The sequence below is a fragment of the Panthera leo genome, chromosome E3 (genome assembly GCF_018350215.1).
Source record: "Panthera leo isolate Ple1 chromosome E3, P.leo_Ple1_pat1.1, whole genome shotgun sequence".
Taxonomy (NCBI): Eukaryota; Metazoa; Chordata; class Mammalia; order Carnivora; family Felidae; genus Panthera; species Panthera leo.
The window spans coordinates 28,485,429-28,505,417 of NC_056694.1; the positions used below are offsets into that span (position 1 = coordinate 28,485,429).

Below are 19,989 nucleotides of genomic sequence, written 5' to 3' on the forward strand. Positions count from 1 at the left end.
GGTGAGGCCAGGAACGGCACAAAACGCCGCGCTTCCCGGGCCCTGCAGGGGGCGCTGCGGAGCCAGCAGCCTGGGACCCTCCCCCCTCCTCCCCCCCGGGCCGCCTCCTCTTTCCCACCGGGGGCAGCTCCGGGTCTATAAAGAGAGGCTTCCCGGGCGAGCCGGGAGATTTGGACGCCCCTGCCTGGGAGGTGTGCCAGATCTGAGATCTCCACCCGGTTTCTTCTCCGCTGTCCCCCCAGTTGGAGATCTGTAAGTAGGGTGGCACTGGGGGGTGGGCAGCTGGGTAGGGGTCATCCTACAGGGCCTGGGGAGCAGCAAGGTGTTTCTGTTGCCATCCTTGTCATCCGGTCAAGGACTCTGGTGAGGAGGTGGGGATTCACAGTTTTCATTTCTCTGCTTCATCAACCTAGGTTTTCCCCAAACCTCCATCTCCCCAGGTGGCCAACCAGAAGTGCCACCTTGGGGGTACTTGTTAAAGACAAAAATTCCGGGCTCACCTCCAGTTACACTTGAATCTCCAGAAAAACTGTACTTAAAAAAAAGGAGGAATCCCAGATGATTCTTATGAGACACATCTGGGAGATGTGATCCCTTCAAATCTCAGAGGAGCAGCTTCCATTGGCTTCTAATTTTTATTCTAGGCACAGATAAAGTACAGCTGAACTTCCCTAGAAAGTCATTTCCAATCACAGAGGCGGGCAAAGTAACGCTCTGAGTGGATTTGGAAGCCTGGCTTAATTCTGTTGAAAACGTGCTAAATCAGTGAAAAACACGTGGGCAGATGCTTAGCAGAAAGGGGAGTGCGTTTTTCATCAGTTTAGAGGATGTGTTTGTTGATCACCCTAGAGAGGGAGGGCTGGTTATGATGCAGTTGATTTATCACAGCCCAGTTTTCTTCCAGACTCCCCTCCCCCGTTACAAAGTTAAAAAAAAAAAAAAAAAAAATCTTATCCAGGTTGACCCCAAGGGCTTCAAATACCCAGGCAGATGAGACAGTTTCGATTTGCATCCATGACCTGCAGGTGTGTTAAGTAAGAGTGCCCTGGGGTTTCCTGTGAGTAGCTGGCACCCATGTTGCTCTGAACGTCCCCACAAAGTGGACCAAAGTGAGAAAAAGTCTGGCTGATGTCTGTTTCAGTTTTCCCCCTGCACAGAGAGCTGGTGGGGATTTTGCTGCCTGAGGAAGGGCGCCATTCAAAGCTATGCTTATCAAGACGTTAGAGAAAATAGTTAGAAACCCAAGGAGAGGGTTTGGTTACAGTGTTAAGAACTAAGAGATTAAATGGTTAAGTGGCCAGGGTTTGGCCAAGGGAAGGCAGGTGGATTGTTAGTAAACCGATTTGCATAGTTGTGTTTTGCTTCGTCTTCTGGATTGGTTTAGTTTCCTTAAAGATACCAATGGAGAGGTTTTTCTGTTTTGTTTGTTTTGTTTTTACAGAGAGGGAACTGGAAGATGCTGGGCTGAAAGGCATTGGATGGCAAGGTGTAAAATAGGAGGTTGAATTTCTGTGGAAGGAAGTCTTCCCTTGGTGCTTTTCCATTGAGATAGCCACCACTGATGGGATACTTATGTACCAGGCACTGTAGCAGTGTTTGATTTAATTTATCTCATCTAAATGTTGCAATAACCTTTTAAGGAGGCACCATGATGACTGTTTAGTCAAAAGGCAGCTGAGGCTCAGGGAGGTTAAGTAACTCGCCCAGCATCACACAGCTAGCAAGTGGTGGAATCCATTCCTGGGTCTGTCTGATACCAAGGCTATGTGATCTTGACCCACCACCTTTTGTCTTTACCATGAACAAAACGTCTTTTGGAGTCAAGTTTCTGGGGGGACCACATGCTTCCGGAAAGCAAGGGTTTATCATCTTCTCTCTGGAGAAAACATAAGCTGACCTTTTGGGAATTTAAAATAAAACGCACCGTTTGTCCCCTGGTGGTGTGGTAATCTAGCTGGGGCCGATGGGTAGACTGCCATCCCAAGAGTCTAACTCATGAACTAGACGAGCTTTCTCCAAGAAGCTTCTGGGGCTCGCCTGGTACACACCGTGGTTTTTTATTTTCGCATCTGAAATAGACATGTTCTTCCGTACAAGGTATTTGTTATGGATTTGTTACCATTACTTTTCTGTCCGAGGGCTGAGATTGAGGCAAACATGGCCATGTATGGTAGTGTTTTCCATGAGGCCATACCCGGCTCGCTTGCAAATTAGCGTCGTAACACAGCTTTGTTGGTCGTGACTCTGGGGGATTTCTTGGCCCTTGTCCTTCCCATTTGGGAACAAGTGGAGGGGCCCGGAGGAGAAGACATTTGGGAGGAAAGGAGGATTATTTTTCCCTGCTCCTCTCTTATTGGGAATTTTTTTTTTAATTCAAAAAATGTTTTTAGCCACTCGGGTTTATTAAACTACTGCTTTCCAAGATAGGAGTAGAAAACAATACCTGGTGATTATCTTTGCCAGACCATATCGCAGTGGCAGTTAACTAACTCCAAGGCTCCACAAGACCATAAGGATTACTGTCCAATCCTGTAACGAATTTCTCTAACACTCTTCATTCGGGGCAGGCCCCCACAGTCTCCTAATTCCGTGTCTTCCTCTGGCATGGTCTCCTCTGTGTTCCCTCTTCCCGGAGCTCTGCCCCACCAAGGTTTGGCCAAACCAGCCAGTCAGAATCATGACTTGACCGACCGCCATCCGAATTGATTCACCTCCAAGGACCTGGGTCTCCTATTCAGCATTTGGTGCTCATTACTGACTAAATCAGTTAGATTAGGACTTGTGATCTTAGGGACCTGCAGGGGAACTTTCTGGAGGCTGTTGATGTCTAGGATCAAGGAGCTGGCAGACTCGGTTCTTGGTGAGGGCATTCTTCCAGGTTCGAAGAAGGGTGCCTTCTCGCTGGGCACTCACACGGCCTTTCTTGACAGTTTTATTTTGGAGGAGGAAGGGTCTCTTCTTTCTTCAGCACATCGGGGCCAAGCAGGCGGATGCCCTGTTGGAAATTGAAATGGATTTCCGTGTAATTCTCAAATCAGATCCGTGTGAGATTTTTCCGGAAAACCAAGTCCGCTGTTAAATCCGCTGGAATCCTAGAATGTCATGAGCAAGTTTGGAAATCCTCCACACCGGACTTCACAAACCTCCGTTTTCCCATCTGAAAAATGGGGGTGGGGTGGGGAGAATAGCTCATGTTTGGTGAGCGCTTTGGCCAGTCGACATGCTGAGCCCTTAACTGGCATCGTGTTACCATCTTCGCAACAACCCTTGGGAGGAGATATTGTTGTTGGCCCCTTTTTACTACTGTGGTCTGAATAACTTGCTCAGGATAGCTTGACTGGCCCAGGAGAAAGACTGGATCCTGCAGAGCTCTTTGTAACTCTAGAGCCCAAGGGATTACCCTGTCGGGAGGATTAAGTGGGATAATGCACACGAAGGGGGTAACATCGCCTGGCCTCTGCCTCACTTCAGTGGGTGATTATTTATCACGTACGTGCCCAGAGACCTTAAGGATTGTGCTTCATGTGGCACAGCAAGCCTATCGTGTGACCTTTCTGTAAAGGAGAATCTTTTCCCTTATTTTCCTTTTGTGTCCTGCCTCCATAATCCCAATCCCTATTTGGCATGAAGGTGGTAGTTAGAACCTTCTACTTGAATATGGCCACACTTGCTCCCCTACGCCAGGCACATTCCAGTTCTACTGGCCCATTTGTGATTCATTTCGGGCCATGATGGCATCCTGGAAGGGCTCTCCTAGGAATGGGAACCTATCTGGCTTTTCAGGTGGCTCTTTGGCTCCCTGGGGTCTCTCCGCCCTCCTCCCCTGACCTTTAAACAGTGGAGCCATGGCCACACGTTGGAGGAAAGGCTGAGTTCGGAGAAGGCCAAGCGGGAATTTGCAGGAATTTTGTAAGGCTCAGGTGAGGGAGGAACTAGCTAGTGCTGTCCACTGCTCCTGCACAGGGGAGTCCCGTACCTTGAACCTGCATTAGTGATTCGAGGGTTTGGATGGAACAGCCCTCATCAAAGTCCCCAAGAAAGGGCCCGCAGGACTCGACCCCTGCTCACTCATGCAGGCTTGAACTTGCCCCATTACTATACCCGTTCCTTCCTTCCCCTGGTGAAGCGAACCGTGGAGCAGATGACGTAGAATCTCAAAAGGGGCCCCGGTCTGAGACCGCTGGGTCCTGATCTGGGGTCACGATTGCCAGTCCCCCGTCTCCTCGTAGAATGCCTGTCTCCCTGAGCCCCTTCCTCCTTGCCCTCTCGACTCTTCCTTACCCCCTAGGTGTAATCACGGTCAGTGTATTCTTGGGTATCTTTCCAAAACTTTGCTACGTCGAATTTCCTTTTTGTCAGAAAAAAAAAAACTGGCATTCCGGACATTAGGATTTTTTTTCCCCACTTAATTGTAGATCTTCAACATCTTTCTCTACCGGCATGTTTTGGCATGTTTAAAAATCAGCTGTATAATCCTCTATTATTGGAAAGTACAGCTTCTTACTGAAATAACCCCTTATGGAAACATACCAGCTGCTCCCCATCACTTAGAGTGTTTCAGGGAACATCCTATATCTATTTTTGTCTAATTACATGAATTTATCTGTAAGATCAATTCCCAGCAATGCAATGGCCAAGTCAAAGGGCACGTGCATTTAAAATGGATAGATATTGAGAAATGTCTGTCACATTCGAGACTGTACATTAATTGTAAGCACGTTATGCCAGGGCTGGAAGATACAAAATACCCTGGGGCTTTGAGGGCCGGAAATGACCAGTTCTCTCTTTCCCAAAAGTGTTCTTCATAGGAGCTATATCGTGTCTCTTGCTAACCAAGTTCTCTTGGTAGGAGAGAAAAATAATTTCACTCTACTAATTAAAAAACTTCCTTCTGGAGTTACTTTATTTCTTAATGTTTATTTATTTTTGAGAGACAGAGAGAGAGACAGGCAGCATGAGCCAGGGAGGGGCAGAGAGAGGGGGAGACACAGCATCCAAAGCAGGCTCCGGGCTCCAAGCTATTGGCACAGAGCCCGAAGTGGGGCTTGAACTCAAAAACTGTGAGATCATGACCTGAGCCGAAGTCAGACCCTTAACCGACTGAGCCACCCAGGTGCCCTGGAGTTACTTTAAACACAGTATTTAAGTCAGGGGAGATGTCCCAAAGCAACAGTGAAATGGTCCACTGCTCGCCTTTTTCCTGTTAAGGTGAAGTTGGGCTTCCTTGGGATCACACCCTGGGGAGGTGGGGGGTGGTATGATTGATGGGGGGAGTGCGGAGGGGGCCAGGCCTTGAAGCAAGCAAGAGCTTTTCTGCTAAGAGTAGATTGGGCGTCAGGTGAATCTGGGTTTAAATCCAGACTCCAGCTTTTGTAAGAGAAGGCTTTTAATTTAGTTTACTTTCCAGGACCTCTGTAATCTTACAGGAATAATAAATTATGCTCACCTTGCTGAACACTTAGGACACATAGCGAGCTGGGGTATTTAATAAATGGCCTGGCCCGATACCCCATGAATAGAAGGGGCCCAGTAATTACGGTGGCTATTACCAATAACAGATTTAGAATCCAATTGTCTCATGCAGACAGCTTGGGGCAGAGAGAACTGATGCATGTAAGGATCCTGGACCCTCTCCTGTTTCCCTCTACATGCCCGGCTCCTTCCACACCTGCCCCAGGACTTGAACTAGTTTCTCCGATGCGGAGGTCCTTCCAGCTGGTGGACTGTGTCCTAGACCGGGCTCAGAGGGCGTTCATTTCGTCTGCACGGCGCTTAAACTGTGCGATGATTTAACTTGAGTGGCGGCTGTTTCGCACCTAAAGTCAGACTTCTGGGTCGACTGCAAGCCTGGAAGTTCAGGGTCCACATACTCATGAGGTGACCCCGGCTGGAGTGAAGGAGCTACCACCATCTCTAGGCGGGGTAAGAGGGCTCTCGGCCCAATTGCTCCCGTGACCCCTGGGGAAACTTAGGTTTGTGTCTGTGGTCCAAGCTCTTGAGCCGGCCCCTTGGCAATAAAGTCTTCAGGGAAGCTGTCGACCAGGCGTGATGATGTGCAAATCCTATACTATTCGGGCCCTGGGGTATTTGATTCATTTTTTATTAGTGCGGAAGCAGAAAGGGCAGGATCTTTTTACCCCTGCGTCCCTCTGGGGAAGATAAAGCTGATGTTAAAACACACCAAGCTGAACAAGAGGTCTTGTGTGGTCCGATTCCAGCCCTTTGATACGGAATCACAGATCCCATAGAATGTCAATGTCAGGCCAGCCCACTTTCTCCCCCCAGATGAAACATGCAAGGCTCAGAGGGGGAGAGTGACTTGGCCACAGGCACCCCGCGAATTCATGGCGGACCTGGGACTTGTAACCGGGTGGTTTCACAGAGGCTGAAGAACGGCTTGTTTGTGCTGAAAGAATGAAGCTGTGTGGTGTTGGCGGGGAAATCAGGACCGCGTGCACAGCGGACACACTGAGCCGTGTTGTGTCACACGTTGCTGACCTCATAGCCACAGAGTCCTTTGTTTTCATCAAAAAGTTTGAGAGCACCCCTCGATCCCTGAAGCGTCCTTACTGTCCATCTGTCCTTGCTAATACCCCTGCAGGTGCCCCTTCAGCCCCCGACCTCTGGGCGTCTGCGTTTTGTCTTGGGATGTGTTCACTGCCCCCGTGTCACCTCCAGCACTTGGCCTTCCAGGCCTTAACTGTCTTCTGCAGAGAGTCCTGGGTTTTCTTCTAAAGCAGTGGTTCTCACCGGGGACGATGTCGCCCCACCCCCCAGGAGACATCTGGCAATGTCCAGAGGCCTTTGGGTTGTTAAAACTGGCAGGGCCGGGGGCGCATAGGCGGCTTAGTTGGTTCAAGAGTCCGACTTCAGCTCAGGTCATGATTTCATGGTTCGTGAGTTCGAGCCCCGCGTCGGGCTCTGTACTGACAGCTCAGAGCCTGGAGCCTGCTTCGGATTCTGTGTCTTCGTCTCTCTCTGCCCTTCCCCCGCTCGCACTTTGTCTCTGTCTCTCTCAAAAATTAATAAACTTTAAAAAAAAAAAGAAAGAAACTGACAAGGGGAGGAGCTACTGGCATCTAGTAAGTACAGGACAGGGATGCTGTAAACAGCCTAGAATGCATAAGACAGCCCCTCCCCCCACAAAGACTGACCGGCCTCAAGCGTCCATGGTGTCAGGATTGAAAACCCCTATTTGAGGGGCGCCTGGGTGGCTGAGTCAGTTAAGCGTCCGGCTTCCGCTCAGGTCACGATCTCGTGGTCTGTGAGTTCGAGCCCCGCATCGGGCTCTGCACTGGTGGTGTGGAACCTGCTTGGGATTCTCTCTTTCTCTCCCTCTCTCTGCCCTTCCCCCACTTGTGCTCTCTGTCTTTGTCTCTCTCTCGCGTTCTGTCTCTCTCAAAATAAATAAATAAACTTAAAAAAAAAACCATAAACGAAAAACCTCCTTGGAAGTAAGGACCACAGCAGGGAACAGGAGACCAGGTTTTGTTTCCACTTAGCACAAGGAGAGTCCTCTGACTGGAACTGGGCCCCTGATCATTGCTGTTATTTTGCAAGCTACCTTTTTATTTTCTTCCTCCCAGTGCCTCCCCTAATGCCCCACCTGGGACTTTTTTTTTACCTGGTTGTCACCGTCCCAAATTTTTGAAAACTCAAGGCTCTGGGTGCATGCTGAGGCACGTCCTTATAACGATTAAGCCAAATTATCCGGAGCCTTCTACACTGATGCAGGATGTTTCTCGGGTGCGCCTGTATTTCCTGTCCTCAAATGTTCTGCCTGTTTCAAAGAAGACAAAGCAGGAAAGATCACCTTGAAAATATACCTTTATTCAGATTCCACCATAGCTGGCTGTGCCATGATGGGCAAGTTACTTAACCTCTCTGTGCCTCCGTATCCTCTTCTGTAAACCAGAGTTGATGGTGTACCCTATAGTGTTTCTGAGGGGATTAAAGGAGACAATAGCTGGTACCCAATAAAGATTTAGCGGCTCTGATTACTAATGTTAATATTATTAACTTGCTAGGCTCACTACATTTTCTCAAGGGCATATTTGTGAGATTTCATTGGTGTTTGGTGGGAAAAGAGGTCTGTGGCCAAATGTTTTGGGGAGCCTTGGGTCTAAAGGAGTAAAATCGCTTTCGGGTTTTAGGACCTGCCAAAGTCTTGGATGTCCTGATATTGTCCTGCCTTTCCATGCACAGGTGGGGGGTGGGGATGTGGGTGGGGCGGGGGTGGGGGGAGGGAGCACTTTGCCAGTAGATTTAACCACAGAGTCGTTTTCTTTCGAAGAGTATTTCAATCTCCCTGAATCCCACCCAACCCCCACCCCTTAATATTTCAAGGGACTAGGGTTCCAGGGAGCACACTCTGGGAAATGCTGTTCTCGGGTGAAGCCAGGCTTCCTCTTGCCTGTGACCAAAGCAGATTTCGTGCATCGTAACTGTTAGAAACAGCAAAGCCTTGAGGAAGCCAGCCAGCTTCTCTGTCTCCTTTTTTGGACAGAGACGGACTCTTTACACTCGGTCTTGTTTGTGTTTTTGATTCTTAGATTAGACAGAGTTCCTGGCAATGGGGATTCCTGTGTCCTTGTATTTTTCTGTTGTGTTTTTTGGTGTTTTTCTGACTTTTAAGGCAGCTGACCAACATTGCAATTAGAAGCAACCCAGTTCATTGACATGTTGCTCAGAACTTTCCCCCCAGCCCTCTTGAGTATATTTAGAAACTATTTTATAATTTTTAGTTGATTGATTGTGTGAGTGATTGAACCGGCGGGGGAGGGGCTGGGGGGGGCACGGTTAGGGGACTGAGGATCTGAAGTGGGCTCTGTGCTCACAACAGACAGCCCGATGCGGGGCTCGAACCCACCAACCGTGAGATCATGACCTGAGCTGAAATTGGATGCTTAACCCACTCAGCCACCCAGGTGCCCCTTGGTACTATTTTAAAAATGTTTCATTGCACACTAACAGAAGTGTACTTAACACTACTGAACTGTGCACTCAAATGGTTAAGGTGGTCAATTTTCTGTAATGTGTGTTTTAGCATAAAGAAGAAAAAAGGAAACCAGAAGTTTTCATGGAAGTATATACTTTGTATCAGAAAAGTGCACGGGGACGCCTTGGTAGCTCAGCGGGTTAAGTGTCCAACTCCTGATTTCCACTCCAGTCGTATCTCCAGGTTTGGGAGTTTGAGCCCCAGATTGCGCTCTGAGCTGACAGTGCAGAGCCTGCTTGGGATTTTCTCTCTGTTCCTCTCTCTCTGCCCCTCTCCCACTCTCTCTCAAAATAAATAAATAAACTTAAAAAAAAAAAAAAAGGGCAGCAGAACATCAGCCCCATAAGCCCCCCTCGGCTTCTGTTCTTCCAGTTAAGACATCTGACTTGTGTCACCATAGGGACATTTTTGCTTGGTTTTGAACCCTCCTATAAACAGAATCACGTAGTATGTCCTTTTTTGCGTTTGCCTTCTTGGTTCAAATGTGCACATGAGGCACTGTGTTGGGTGGGTAACTGCTAGGGTCGGTTCATTTATTGCAAATTCTCCGTCGAGCTTCTGCCAAGCCCATCGGGCTCACATGGGAGGCAGAAGGGCAGGGGCTGTGGAATCAGACGTGGGCTCAGAACCTGGCTCTCTTACCATTGAGCTGTGTGACCTCAGGCAGATGCCGTCACCTCTCTGGGCCTCTGTGTCCTTATCTGTTAGGGGGAGCTGACCGTAACTCGAGATTCCCAACAGCGTGCTGATGTTACTTGCTGACCCCGCTATGAGTGTTGACTACCCCTGCTGGTATTCAGAAGACTTGGCCCCGGCAATGACCTACGGGCCAAGTGGGAGGCGTGTGACAGCGATACGGCTTACACACGGAAGACAGTGGCACGCAGGTGATACAGTAGCATTTTTCCTTTTAAAGAAAAAGGCCAAGCGTGCAGAAGTCAATGGAACAGCTTAACCCACCTGAGGCACCCCATCCCTCAACCCCAGGTTTGTTAGTTCAGCTACAACTCCTTCCCACTGGCTCTGAAAAGAAGGCACCCTAAATACTTTTTAAAAGTTTACTCATTTAAGTGATCTCTACGCCCAGGGTGGGGCTCGAACTCATGACCCCGAGATCAAGAGTTGCGTGCTCTTCTGACTGAGCCAGCCAGGCGCCCCAGAAGGGACCCTAAATAGGTGGAACCACAGTGCCATTGTCACACCGAAGAATTTAACAGTTTCCCTAATATAAAGGATATTGTGTTAATGTTTGATTTTTCTTGATTATCTCCTACATTTTTCTTTCTGGAGGCATGGGTCGGGACTTTGTTTTTTCTTACAACCGCATTCACTTTCTCAAAACTTTCCATGTGAGGGGTGGCTTTTTATTTTATTTTATTTTTTTAAGGTTTCTTTATTTTTTTGAGAGAGCGCAAGCAGGGGAGGGATAGAGAGAGAGGGGGACAGAGGATCTAAAGCGGGCTCTGTGCCGATGGCAGAGAGCCTGGTGTGGGGCTCGAACTCATGAACCGTGAGATGGTGACCTTAGCCGAAGTCAGAAGGTCAACCGACTGAGCCACCCGGGAGCCCCAGGGGTGGCTTTTTAAAAATGTGAAATTGCCCTTGCTTCTGATTTGCCCTGTATGTGTGCGTTGTGGGGAGAGAATGTGTGTTTCTTCCCCTTCCTCTCTCCCTGTTAGTCTTTTATTGTCCTTGTTTGACTTTTTCATTGTGAAAACGTTCCAACATATGCCCAAGTAGAGAGGTCACTAGGACACCCCCCCAGGCACCTAGCGCTCCACTTTGGTAATGATCAAACTGGGCTTTGTCTTCATCTCCAGCTTTTCCTCTGCGTCTCAAAACCCCCTCGCCCCCCGCTTCTAGTTTATAAATTTCTCTCCTTTTTTTTCTGTATGTTCTTAAAGAAATGGAGTCATTTGTCTTATGCTTTCCCGCCTGTGGATTTCATTGCACCCCCCCGCCTTCCCCCCATGACAGTATGTAGTGTGTTCCCTGTGCCTCGCGTTTCCTGGGGTGTTGGACCCAGAGGCTCTGCCTGCTTTGGCCCCCATCCCCACCCCTTTTCATTTCTGGAAGAATATTTCCTTGGTGGTAGAGGCACTTTCTATGGCATCCCATCTGGGGGCACATCGTTCTGATCAACTCCTTACTGTGATGGTTAATGTTGATTAACACGTTTAGGTGACCCCCTCCTGATGTATCCATGGTAAAGTGCTCTATCCACTTTTCATCTTACACCGTGGGTCTGAAAGTATAGACCCCAGACCCACATTCCTCATCATCACCCAGGAACTTGTTAAAAATGCCAATCCGTGGGTGCAAGTGAGAGAGGGGCAGAGAGAGAGAGAGAGAGAGAGCATCCCAAGAGGGGCAGAGGGAGAGAGAGAGGCAGAAAGAGAGAGAGAGAAGCCAGGCTTGAGCTTGAGCTCAAGACGTGGGACTCGAACTCATGAACTGTGAGATCATGACCCGAGCCGAAGTCAGACGCTTGATGACTGAGCCACCCAGGTGCCCTAGACAGGAGTATTTTTTTAACGTCAGTTTAAAGTGAGGTTTTGGTGGGGGGAGTGGGATGCTCTTGGGATGATGTCCTAAGCAAAACCCGTAAGAATTTAAAAATGCAGGTAATGTGATTGTTAAACCCAGGGCCATGTGTCTGTCTGCAATTCTTCGTTTCACTCCTTTTGAATGATGAAGTGATTATTCAGATTTGGGGAATAATTTGCTCATTTCTCCATCTTGTTAAAAATGAGCTACTAGATCATGACTCAGGGGAAAAGTAACCACCCCCTCTGAGCTTATCAGTTTCTTATCATTGTTATTTTCACCCCTGAAGGAGAAGAGGGGCGGTCGGAGTACTTGCCTGTCCTTTCCTGCCTTGTAGTCTGTGTCTCAGGAGTTGGCTGCCCATTAGTGAGATGTGGGGGTTATTTTGGTGAACTCACAGGAGCTGTGAATTCTTCTCTGCTGAAGTAGGGCGTCAACCACACAGTATGTCCTGGTGGCCATACATCCTAACTCAGCCTATGTCTTAGTTCCTGGAGGCACAGCAGCAGTGGGTGGGGGAGGACCGCTGGGGCAGGTGGGAGGAGCTGGCTGGCAGCAAATGTTACTAGGGCAGGGGCAGCTCCTGCAGGAATGGTCTGGAACGGGCTGCTAGACAGAACATTAAGGGTCTGTTGCCTCAGCACCTGCCTCGTGGACACATCCAGACGGTGGGAGGAAGCATGGGCTCCTCATGTGGAGACGACGGTCACTGACCTGGAGTTGTACATACAGACTTTTCTTTGTCAATTACTTAGTGACCTCGAGGAACTAAGGGAAGTCAGAATCAAGGTTTTGCTTCCCTCCCCGCCCCCCATTCGTTACCAGTTTGCAAAATAACGTCTTGGTTCCCCAGCATCTTACCTGGCTGGCCTTTAAAATTTATTTTAATCATCATGCCTCATGGGTTTAAACGTATTCATCTCTCCGTTCTTAGCTTTATTTTTCTTACTAATGTTCAAACTCTGCCATATTGGACCAGATAGAACCATAGTTTAATATTTTAGCATACAATATTCTAGACTAATTTTTTCAGTAATCTCTACACCCAACGTGGGGCTCAAACTCATAGCCCTGAGATCAAGGGTCGCAAGCTCCACCAACTGAGCCAGCCAGGCTCAGTGTTGTAGACTTTTAAATATGTATACACACACACACACACACACACACACACACACACACACACACACATATATAATTATAAATATATTTATTATTATAAATATTTCAATCAGCTTTATTACAATATAATCTACATACAGTAAAACTCACCATTTTTTAAAAAATTCACTGGCTTTTAAGTGTACATACAGCCCAGTGAGTTTTGAGAAATACGTACCGATGTGTAATCACCACCATGATCAGAATATAGAAAATGTTCCTCCCTCCTCCGAAAGTTCCTTTGTGCCTCTTGGCAGCCCATTCCCCTCCCTGTGCTGGCAGCTAACTACTGATCTGCTTTCTGCTGTAGTGGTTTTGCCGTTTCTTGACTTGTAGGTCAGTGAAGTCATTGAGACTTTTGGGTCTGGCTTCTTTGGCTCTGTGTAATGCTTTTGAGGTTTGTCTGTTTTTCTATTTATACATAATTGTTAAAACATCTTTCGATGTTTATTTTGAGAGAGAGCGTGTGTGCGTGAGCGTGGGAGGAGGTGAGAGGCAGAGAGAGAGAGAGAGAGAAGGAGAGAGAGAATTCCAAGTAGGCTCCACGCTTTGTGCTCAGCACAGAGCCCCGACGTGGGGCTCATTCTCCCAGCCGAGAGATCATGACCTGAGAGTTGGACGTTTAACCAACTGAGCCACCCAGGTGCCCCTGTACATAATTTTAACTTGGACATACATCATGAATATCTTTGCACAATCAGTGGTCACCTATTGTATGATTCCATTGATAGGAAATGTGTAGGAAAGACAAAGCCCTAGAGACAGAGAGTAGATGAGTGGGTGCCAGGGACTGGGGATGGAAACGGGGAATGTGGGCAGACCAGCACAAGGGATGCCTTTTTTGGGGTCATGGGAATGTTCCAAATTTCATTGTAGTGATAGATGCACAAGTCTGTAAATTTGCTAGAAGTCATTGAATTGTACGTTTACAACGAGAGAATTTTATGGCATGGAAGTGGCCCTTGGATGAATAGGTTAAAAGAAAAGGGTGAAATTTTGGCATAAACGCAAGCCACATCCTTGTGCGTCTCTTAGCCCTTGTCTATTGCCTTAGGCTGAACTCCTAGCAATGGAATTGCACGTGAAAGGGTTTGCAGAGATGTTAAGGTTTTTCCATCCATAAGGGTGGCCTGTGCAGAGGCCCAGCCCCTCCAACGCCTGACAACACCGGGAATTACTGATAGTTTTCATCTCAGCCAAGCTGATAGGAGAAAGTCAACATCTCACTGCTTTCAGATTCTTCCTTTACTGGCAAGGTCGAGAGCACCTTTTTCTCATGTGTAGTGGCCGTTGGAAGCTTTTTGTAAAAAACAAACAAACAAACAAACAAACAAACCCGATTTTTGTTGATCATAAGTTTAACAAAAAATTAGGGAACCCCAAATACGGTAGGGGCGCCTGGGTGGCCCAGTCGGTGGAGCGTCCCAACTTCAGCTCAGGTCATGATCTCACGGTTCAGGAGTTCGAGCCCTGCGTCGGGCTCTGTGCTGATGGCTCAGAGCCTGGAGCCCGCTTCGGGTTCTGTGTCTCCCTTTCTCTCTCCTCCTCCCCCGCTCACTCTCTGTCTCTCCCTCAAAAGTAAACACTTTGAAAAGTTAAAAAGCTACAAAGACAGTAAAAATACATAATTAAAAGTATACCCATGTTCATAGTAGCATTATTCACAATAGCTAAAACATGGAGGCCAGTCAGGAGCCTATCAACAAACCAATGGAGGAGCCAAATAGGGTGTATACATCCTGCGGAATAGTATTCCGCCTTGAAGAGGAAGGGAATTCTGACACATTTGCCAGCCTAGATGAACTCTGAGGACATGATGCTGAGGCCAGTCACCAAAAGACAAACACCACTTGTACGAGGAACTTAGGGCAGGCAGAGTCCTAGAGACGGGAAGTAGAATGCTGGTTGCCGGGGGCCAGGGGAGGGGAGTGGGGAGTTAGTGTTTCCTGGGGACAGGGTTGCAGTTCTGCACGATGTAAAAAGTTCTCAAGGTGGATGGGGGTGACGGTTATACCCCAGCATGAATGCACTTCATGCCGCTGAACTGCAGTGACCCTTAAAAATGGTTGATAGCAAATTTTGTGCTAGGTATATTTTACCACGATGGAAAAAACTGGGAAAAAATGATAGAGAGTGAAAATCCCAGGGGTGCTTGGGTGGCTCAGTCGGTTGAGCATCCGACTTCAGCTCAGGTCATGATCTCGCGGTTTGTGAGTTTGAGTCCCACATCTGGCTCTCAGCTGTCAGCACAGAGCCCGCTTCAGATGGTCTGTCCCTCTCTCTCTACCTCTCCCCAACTTGTGCGCTCTCTCTTTCTCTCTCAAAAATAAACATTTAAAAAAGAAAGTGAAAGGCCCCTCACACTTATACTCAAGTGCATATTTCTCCATTTTTTTTTTTGCCTGTATTATTCTAAATATTTTATTTTTTTTCTTTATTAAATGTTTATTTCGAGAGAGCGAGAGTTGAAAGGGGGAAGGGCAGAGGGAGAGGGAGACAGAGGATCTGAATGAAGCAGGCTCTGTGCTGACAGGAGAGAGAGAGAGAGCCAAATGTGCCACTTGAACCCACGAACTGTAAGATCATGACCTGAGCTGAAGTTGAACATTTATCCAACTGAGCCACCCAGGTGCCTTGTATTCTAAATACTTTAAAATAAAAATGGGGTATTATACCTACTGTTTACACTCTCCCCTTTATTTCATTTTTTTAAAAGCTTTACTGAGATACAATTCTCGTGCCATGTAATTCACTCATTTAAATGGTACAATTGAATGGCTTTTAGCATATTCACAAAGCTGTACGTCTGCAGCTACAATAAATTCCAGAACATTGCCATTACCCCTAAAGAAGCCCTGTACCCCTTAGCTGTCACTCTCCCAGGCCCTGGCAACCACCAGTCTACTTGAATCTCTGTGGATCTGCCTGTTGTGGACATTTCATATAAAGGGCATCATACAGTCTGTGACACCTTGCGACTGGATTGTTTGACTTGGCGTAATTTTTTTGAGATTCTTCCGTGGTGCGGCATGGATCAGTACTTCTGTCCTTTTTCAGGCTGAATAATATTCCACTGCATGGATAGACCGCATTTTATTTATCCATTCTATCTGTCCACGGACACCTTGGTTCCTTCCCTGTGTTAGCCATTGTGGGGAATGCTTCTGTGAACATTCGCTACGAGGTTTTGTGTGGACGTCTGTCTTCTTTCCTCTTGGGTTTACACTTGGGAATGGAATTGTTGGGTCCTATGGTATCTCTGGGCTTAACTATTTGAAGAACGCCTCTCTTTGATTTTTATAGTAAACAGTAAGACGGGGACATCTTTGGATGTCCACGCACGTAGACCTAATTCTTGCTTCGAGACCCCTGGATAGTAGTATCTTGTCGCATGAAAATAACGTGGTTTGTGGGTCCGGTGCCATGATGGCTGACAATAGGCAATGATGCAGACCCTCTCATGAGGGACTTTGAGTTGTTTCCATTCTTTGGCCACATAAACATACCGCAGGGAACATCCTCCTACTTGGCGGAATGTTCCCTAGGCATGCGAGGCAAGGGCTTTGACCGTCTTTGGGGCTCGGCTCTGGCCCAATACTGATGCTGTCGCTTTATTCCACAGGGGACCAACCAGGCACCATGGCGCAGAAGGGCCAGCTCAGCGATGATGAGAAGTTCCTCTTTGTGGACAAAAACTTTGTCAACAGCCCAGTGGCCCAGGCCGACTGGGCCGCCAAGAAGCTGGTCTGGGTCCCTTCAGAGAAGCAGGGCTTCGAGGCAGCCAGCATCAAGGAGGAGAAAGGGGACGAGGTGATCGTGGAGCTGGTGGAGAATGGCAAGAAGGTGACGGTCGGCAAAGATGACATCCAGAAGATGAACCCGCCCAAATTCTCCAAGGTGGAGGACATGGCAGAGCTGACGTGCCTCAATGAGGCCTCTGTGCTGCACAACCTGAGGGAGAGGTACTTCTCCGGGCTCATCTACGTGAGTATCTTGGGACAGCCAGTCCCTTCGTGCAGGCCTACGGGTTGGGAGGGGGAAAGTTTCGTTGGAGAGGGGCCCCATGGTGACGTGGGATCGTTCAGACTTGGGTCCAGACCTCAGCCCCACCCCACTTAGTTCGGTGACACCAGAAAATGCTGCCACTCACCAAAGCCTCAGTTTACCTGTAGGTGAAATGGGAATACTCCCCTCCCCCCGCCGCCTGTGAAGGAAGTGCAGAGATGGCACGTGACCCCACATGCGACGTGCCAAGGGACATCTTGGAGGTGACGAGGTACGCGAAACCTCTTAGGAAGGCTGGACCCCCTGGGCAGCCAGGCGGGAGGCGACCTGGGCGTCTGGCTAGGTTCTGCGGAGGCCTTCCCTGTCACAAATGGGAATACCTAGATTGGACCCGGGACTCCTCTGGGTCGGCCGTGCAGACCAGAGCTGCCCTGTCCACGGTGGTAGCCATCGGCAACCTGCGGCTAACTAAATTTAGATGCAAGTTCCTTAGAAGTCAGAATGCATCTCTTTGGTGGCACTGGCCAATATCCAGTGCTCGACCGCCACCTGAGGCTGGTGGCTGCTGCATTGCATAGCACACTTCTGTCCCCGCAGGAAGTCCTGTGGGGCAGCCTGAGATAGATGATGGGGGACGACGTGACTCAGGGGGTGTGCAGGTTCCTTGTGGGTTTGGACCCACTCTCCGGAGCAAAAGGGACCTCGGTGGCCCCCTGGTGTTCAACTGCTGGGCAGAGGGCCCTCCAGGTTAGACGCGGTCTCTTTGCCTCTCGGAAAGGGCATGCCGATCCCTTGGGTGAGTTACTTCATTTCTCTGGCATTTCGTTGCCTTCTCTATGAAATGAACGCAACAAGACTACCGTCCTCACAGAGTGGGTTACGCTGAAAAGAAAGCACTTGTCACGCCTCTGGGCACATTGTCAGCGCTCACAACGCTCGGTGTTACTGCTGGTTATGCCGTTGTTAGGGTCTTGCTTCTTGGATCATTTGCAAATTGGCAAAGACAGTCTCTTCATCATTGTGCCCTCCGACCCCGTCCCTTACATGTTGCCGCGTGAAAATTACCAAAGCAAACCAAACCAAAAAAAAACCCCTTGTCATCTATAAAAATGCTCTGCAGACTTTTTTTCCTAATTAGGAAATTAAGTCACGTTCATCGCAGGAGATTCAGAAAGTTCTGAAAAGCACAGCCGACACAGAAACCAGTCCTCGCCCAGAGATCACAAACTGATAAGATGTTGCCATGTTCTCGGTCTTTCTCTGTGACTATGGTACATGTTTACCTATTTACGAGCCTGTGCACATAGGTTAGTGGCTCGCTCTTTCTTCTGCATGAGTCAAGACCGAGCATTCCCACATTTCCATTATAACCCCCCAAAATACCCTCTTAGGGGCTATGTAATCTCTAGGGTAACCCATGTTGTGTAACTTGACACGTCTTACCTCATTTAAGCAGCAGACCATCCGCTGAAAAGTATGCTTGTCCCATTTTACAGATGAGCAAGCTGAGGCTCAGAGAGCTAAAGCCTGTCCTTAACTGCCCTGAGCAGGGAAAGTATCTTTAGTCCAAGCTGTTCCTTGTATGGCAATACCATCAACCTGGAGCTGTCAGCACAGGACGGACGTTTCTAAGGAGGCCAGCCTGCAGGGAGCTGGGGTAAAGTGGGAGTTCTCCCAGGTCTCCCACCGAAGATGTGTTCTCTCCCGGGGGGAGGTCAAGGACAGGCCTGTGTGTAAATCTCCCCTCCTGTCCTCTGACCCAGCGTTTGAGCCCAAAATAGAAACCAGGAAGAAATGAAGGCCTCCTGAAGGTCCCAAGACCCAGAATATCTAATCTGACAAACAGATGGAAGCTTTGATTCATTTTTTTTTTTAAATTGCTGCTATGCTTCCCTGCACAGATTAGACGCAAAGCCTCCTGGCCTTGTGACCACGTGCCTACTCCTGTCTCCTTCCTTTCTGCTCAATTTAATCACTTAAATTGGACCGGTTGTCCGTGATGGAGGAGATCAAGAAGGAAGCGGGGGAGGGGAGGCACAGCCAGTTAGTCTCCAAGCACCTGACAGCGGGAGGTACAGCCCTTGAGAGCAGGTGGGTGTTGGCAGGTGATGCTGGAGCATCCGGTGTGTGTGTGTGTGTGTGTGTGTGTGTGTGTGTGTGTGTGCCCGTGCCCGTCCATCTGTCTGTCCAGTTTTGCCCTTGGTAATGAAGAGAACTTTCCCCTCCGTTCTGCAAAGTACACCTCAAATCAAGACTGCTGTCCTCTTGGTTCTAGAAGAGTCCATAGAAGCCACTGGGTCCTAGTTCATGAGCCTTTTGATGCAGGTTCTTGCCATCTTTGTGCAGGTTCTGATCCTGGCACACGGCAGGGCGGGGTGGGGGGTGATTCCGAGTCCTCGCCCACCCTCACCTGCCCTTCTGGGCGCTGGGTTCCCTCTGCCCGGAGCTTAGCGCGACCACTCAGCAGTTGGCTCTATTTTTAGTATATGGAGGATGAGACCAGGGTTTCAGGCACAGGAAGATCAGTAAAGTGTGGGCTTTGCCTGTCCTGGGTCCCATCTCAAGTCCTTCCCAGCGTGTTGTGTCCTTGACCCCACTGGTGACAGCATAGGTCACCTCCCACTCTGCGCCTGACCTGTCCGAGGCAGAGACCTGACCTGACTTGCCTGGGAAGGGAGGGACCTGTGTCACACTCGGCTGGCCTGCCCAGCTGGGGGATTTGTGGGCTCTTGGGTGTTCTGTTTGCATCGCTGTGGGATTCCGGGGGTTACACGGCTCAGCCTGTGCCCTGAGCCGCTTGGTAATTAAGAGGAGGAAGATTAGACACACTTGAGCTCAAGGAAGATGCAGGAGATAGTTTCTAACACGATGGATGGATTAAGAAAATGTGCTGTATCCGTACAACAGACTATGATTCAGCCTTAAGGATATCCTATCATATGTGACAACAGGGATGAACCTAGGGGACATTATACTGAGTGAACTAAGCCAGTCACAGAAGGACGAACAATCAGGATGTCACTTACCTGAGGCATCGAAGATAGTCACGCTCAGAATCACTGTGGAAGGGGGGTTGTCAGAGGTGGGGTGTGTTGGGGGGTGCGGCTAAAGAAACTGGTGGGGGCCTGGGTGTCTCAGTCGGTTAAGTGTCTTGATCTTAGTTTGGGTCATGATCCCAGGGTCCTGGAATCGACCCCCACATTGGGCTCTGCCCTGCCAGTGTAGAGCCTGCTTGGGATTCTCTCTCTTCTTCTCTGTCTGCCCTTCACCCACTCTCTCTC

General features: G+C 48.8%; 1 protein-coding gene across 5 annotated transcripts in view; it reads left to right on the forward strand.

Annotated features, from left to right (window-relative positions):
• The first annotated feature begins 159 nt into the window (after positions 1 to 159).
• Positions 160 to 19,989, forward strand: part of MYH11 (myosin heavy chain 11) — a 122,593-nt gene continuing 102,763 nt past the window's right edge. For all 5 annotated transcript variants that reach the window (XM_042922891.1, XM_042922887.1, XM_042922888.1 and 2 more), the window contains exons 1-2: positions 160 to 252; positions 16,326 to 16,687. In XM_042922891.1, coding sequence (XP_042778825.1) covers positions 16,343 to 16,687 — 345 coding nt within the window. In that variant the 5' untranslated portion in view covers positions 160 to 252; positions 16,326 to 16,342. The remainder of the gene's footprint in view (positions 253 to 16,325; positions 16,688 to 19,989) is intronic.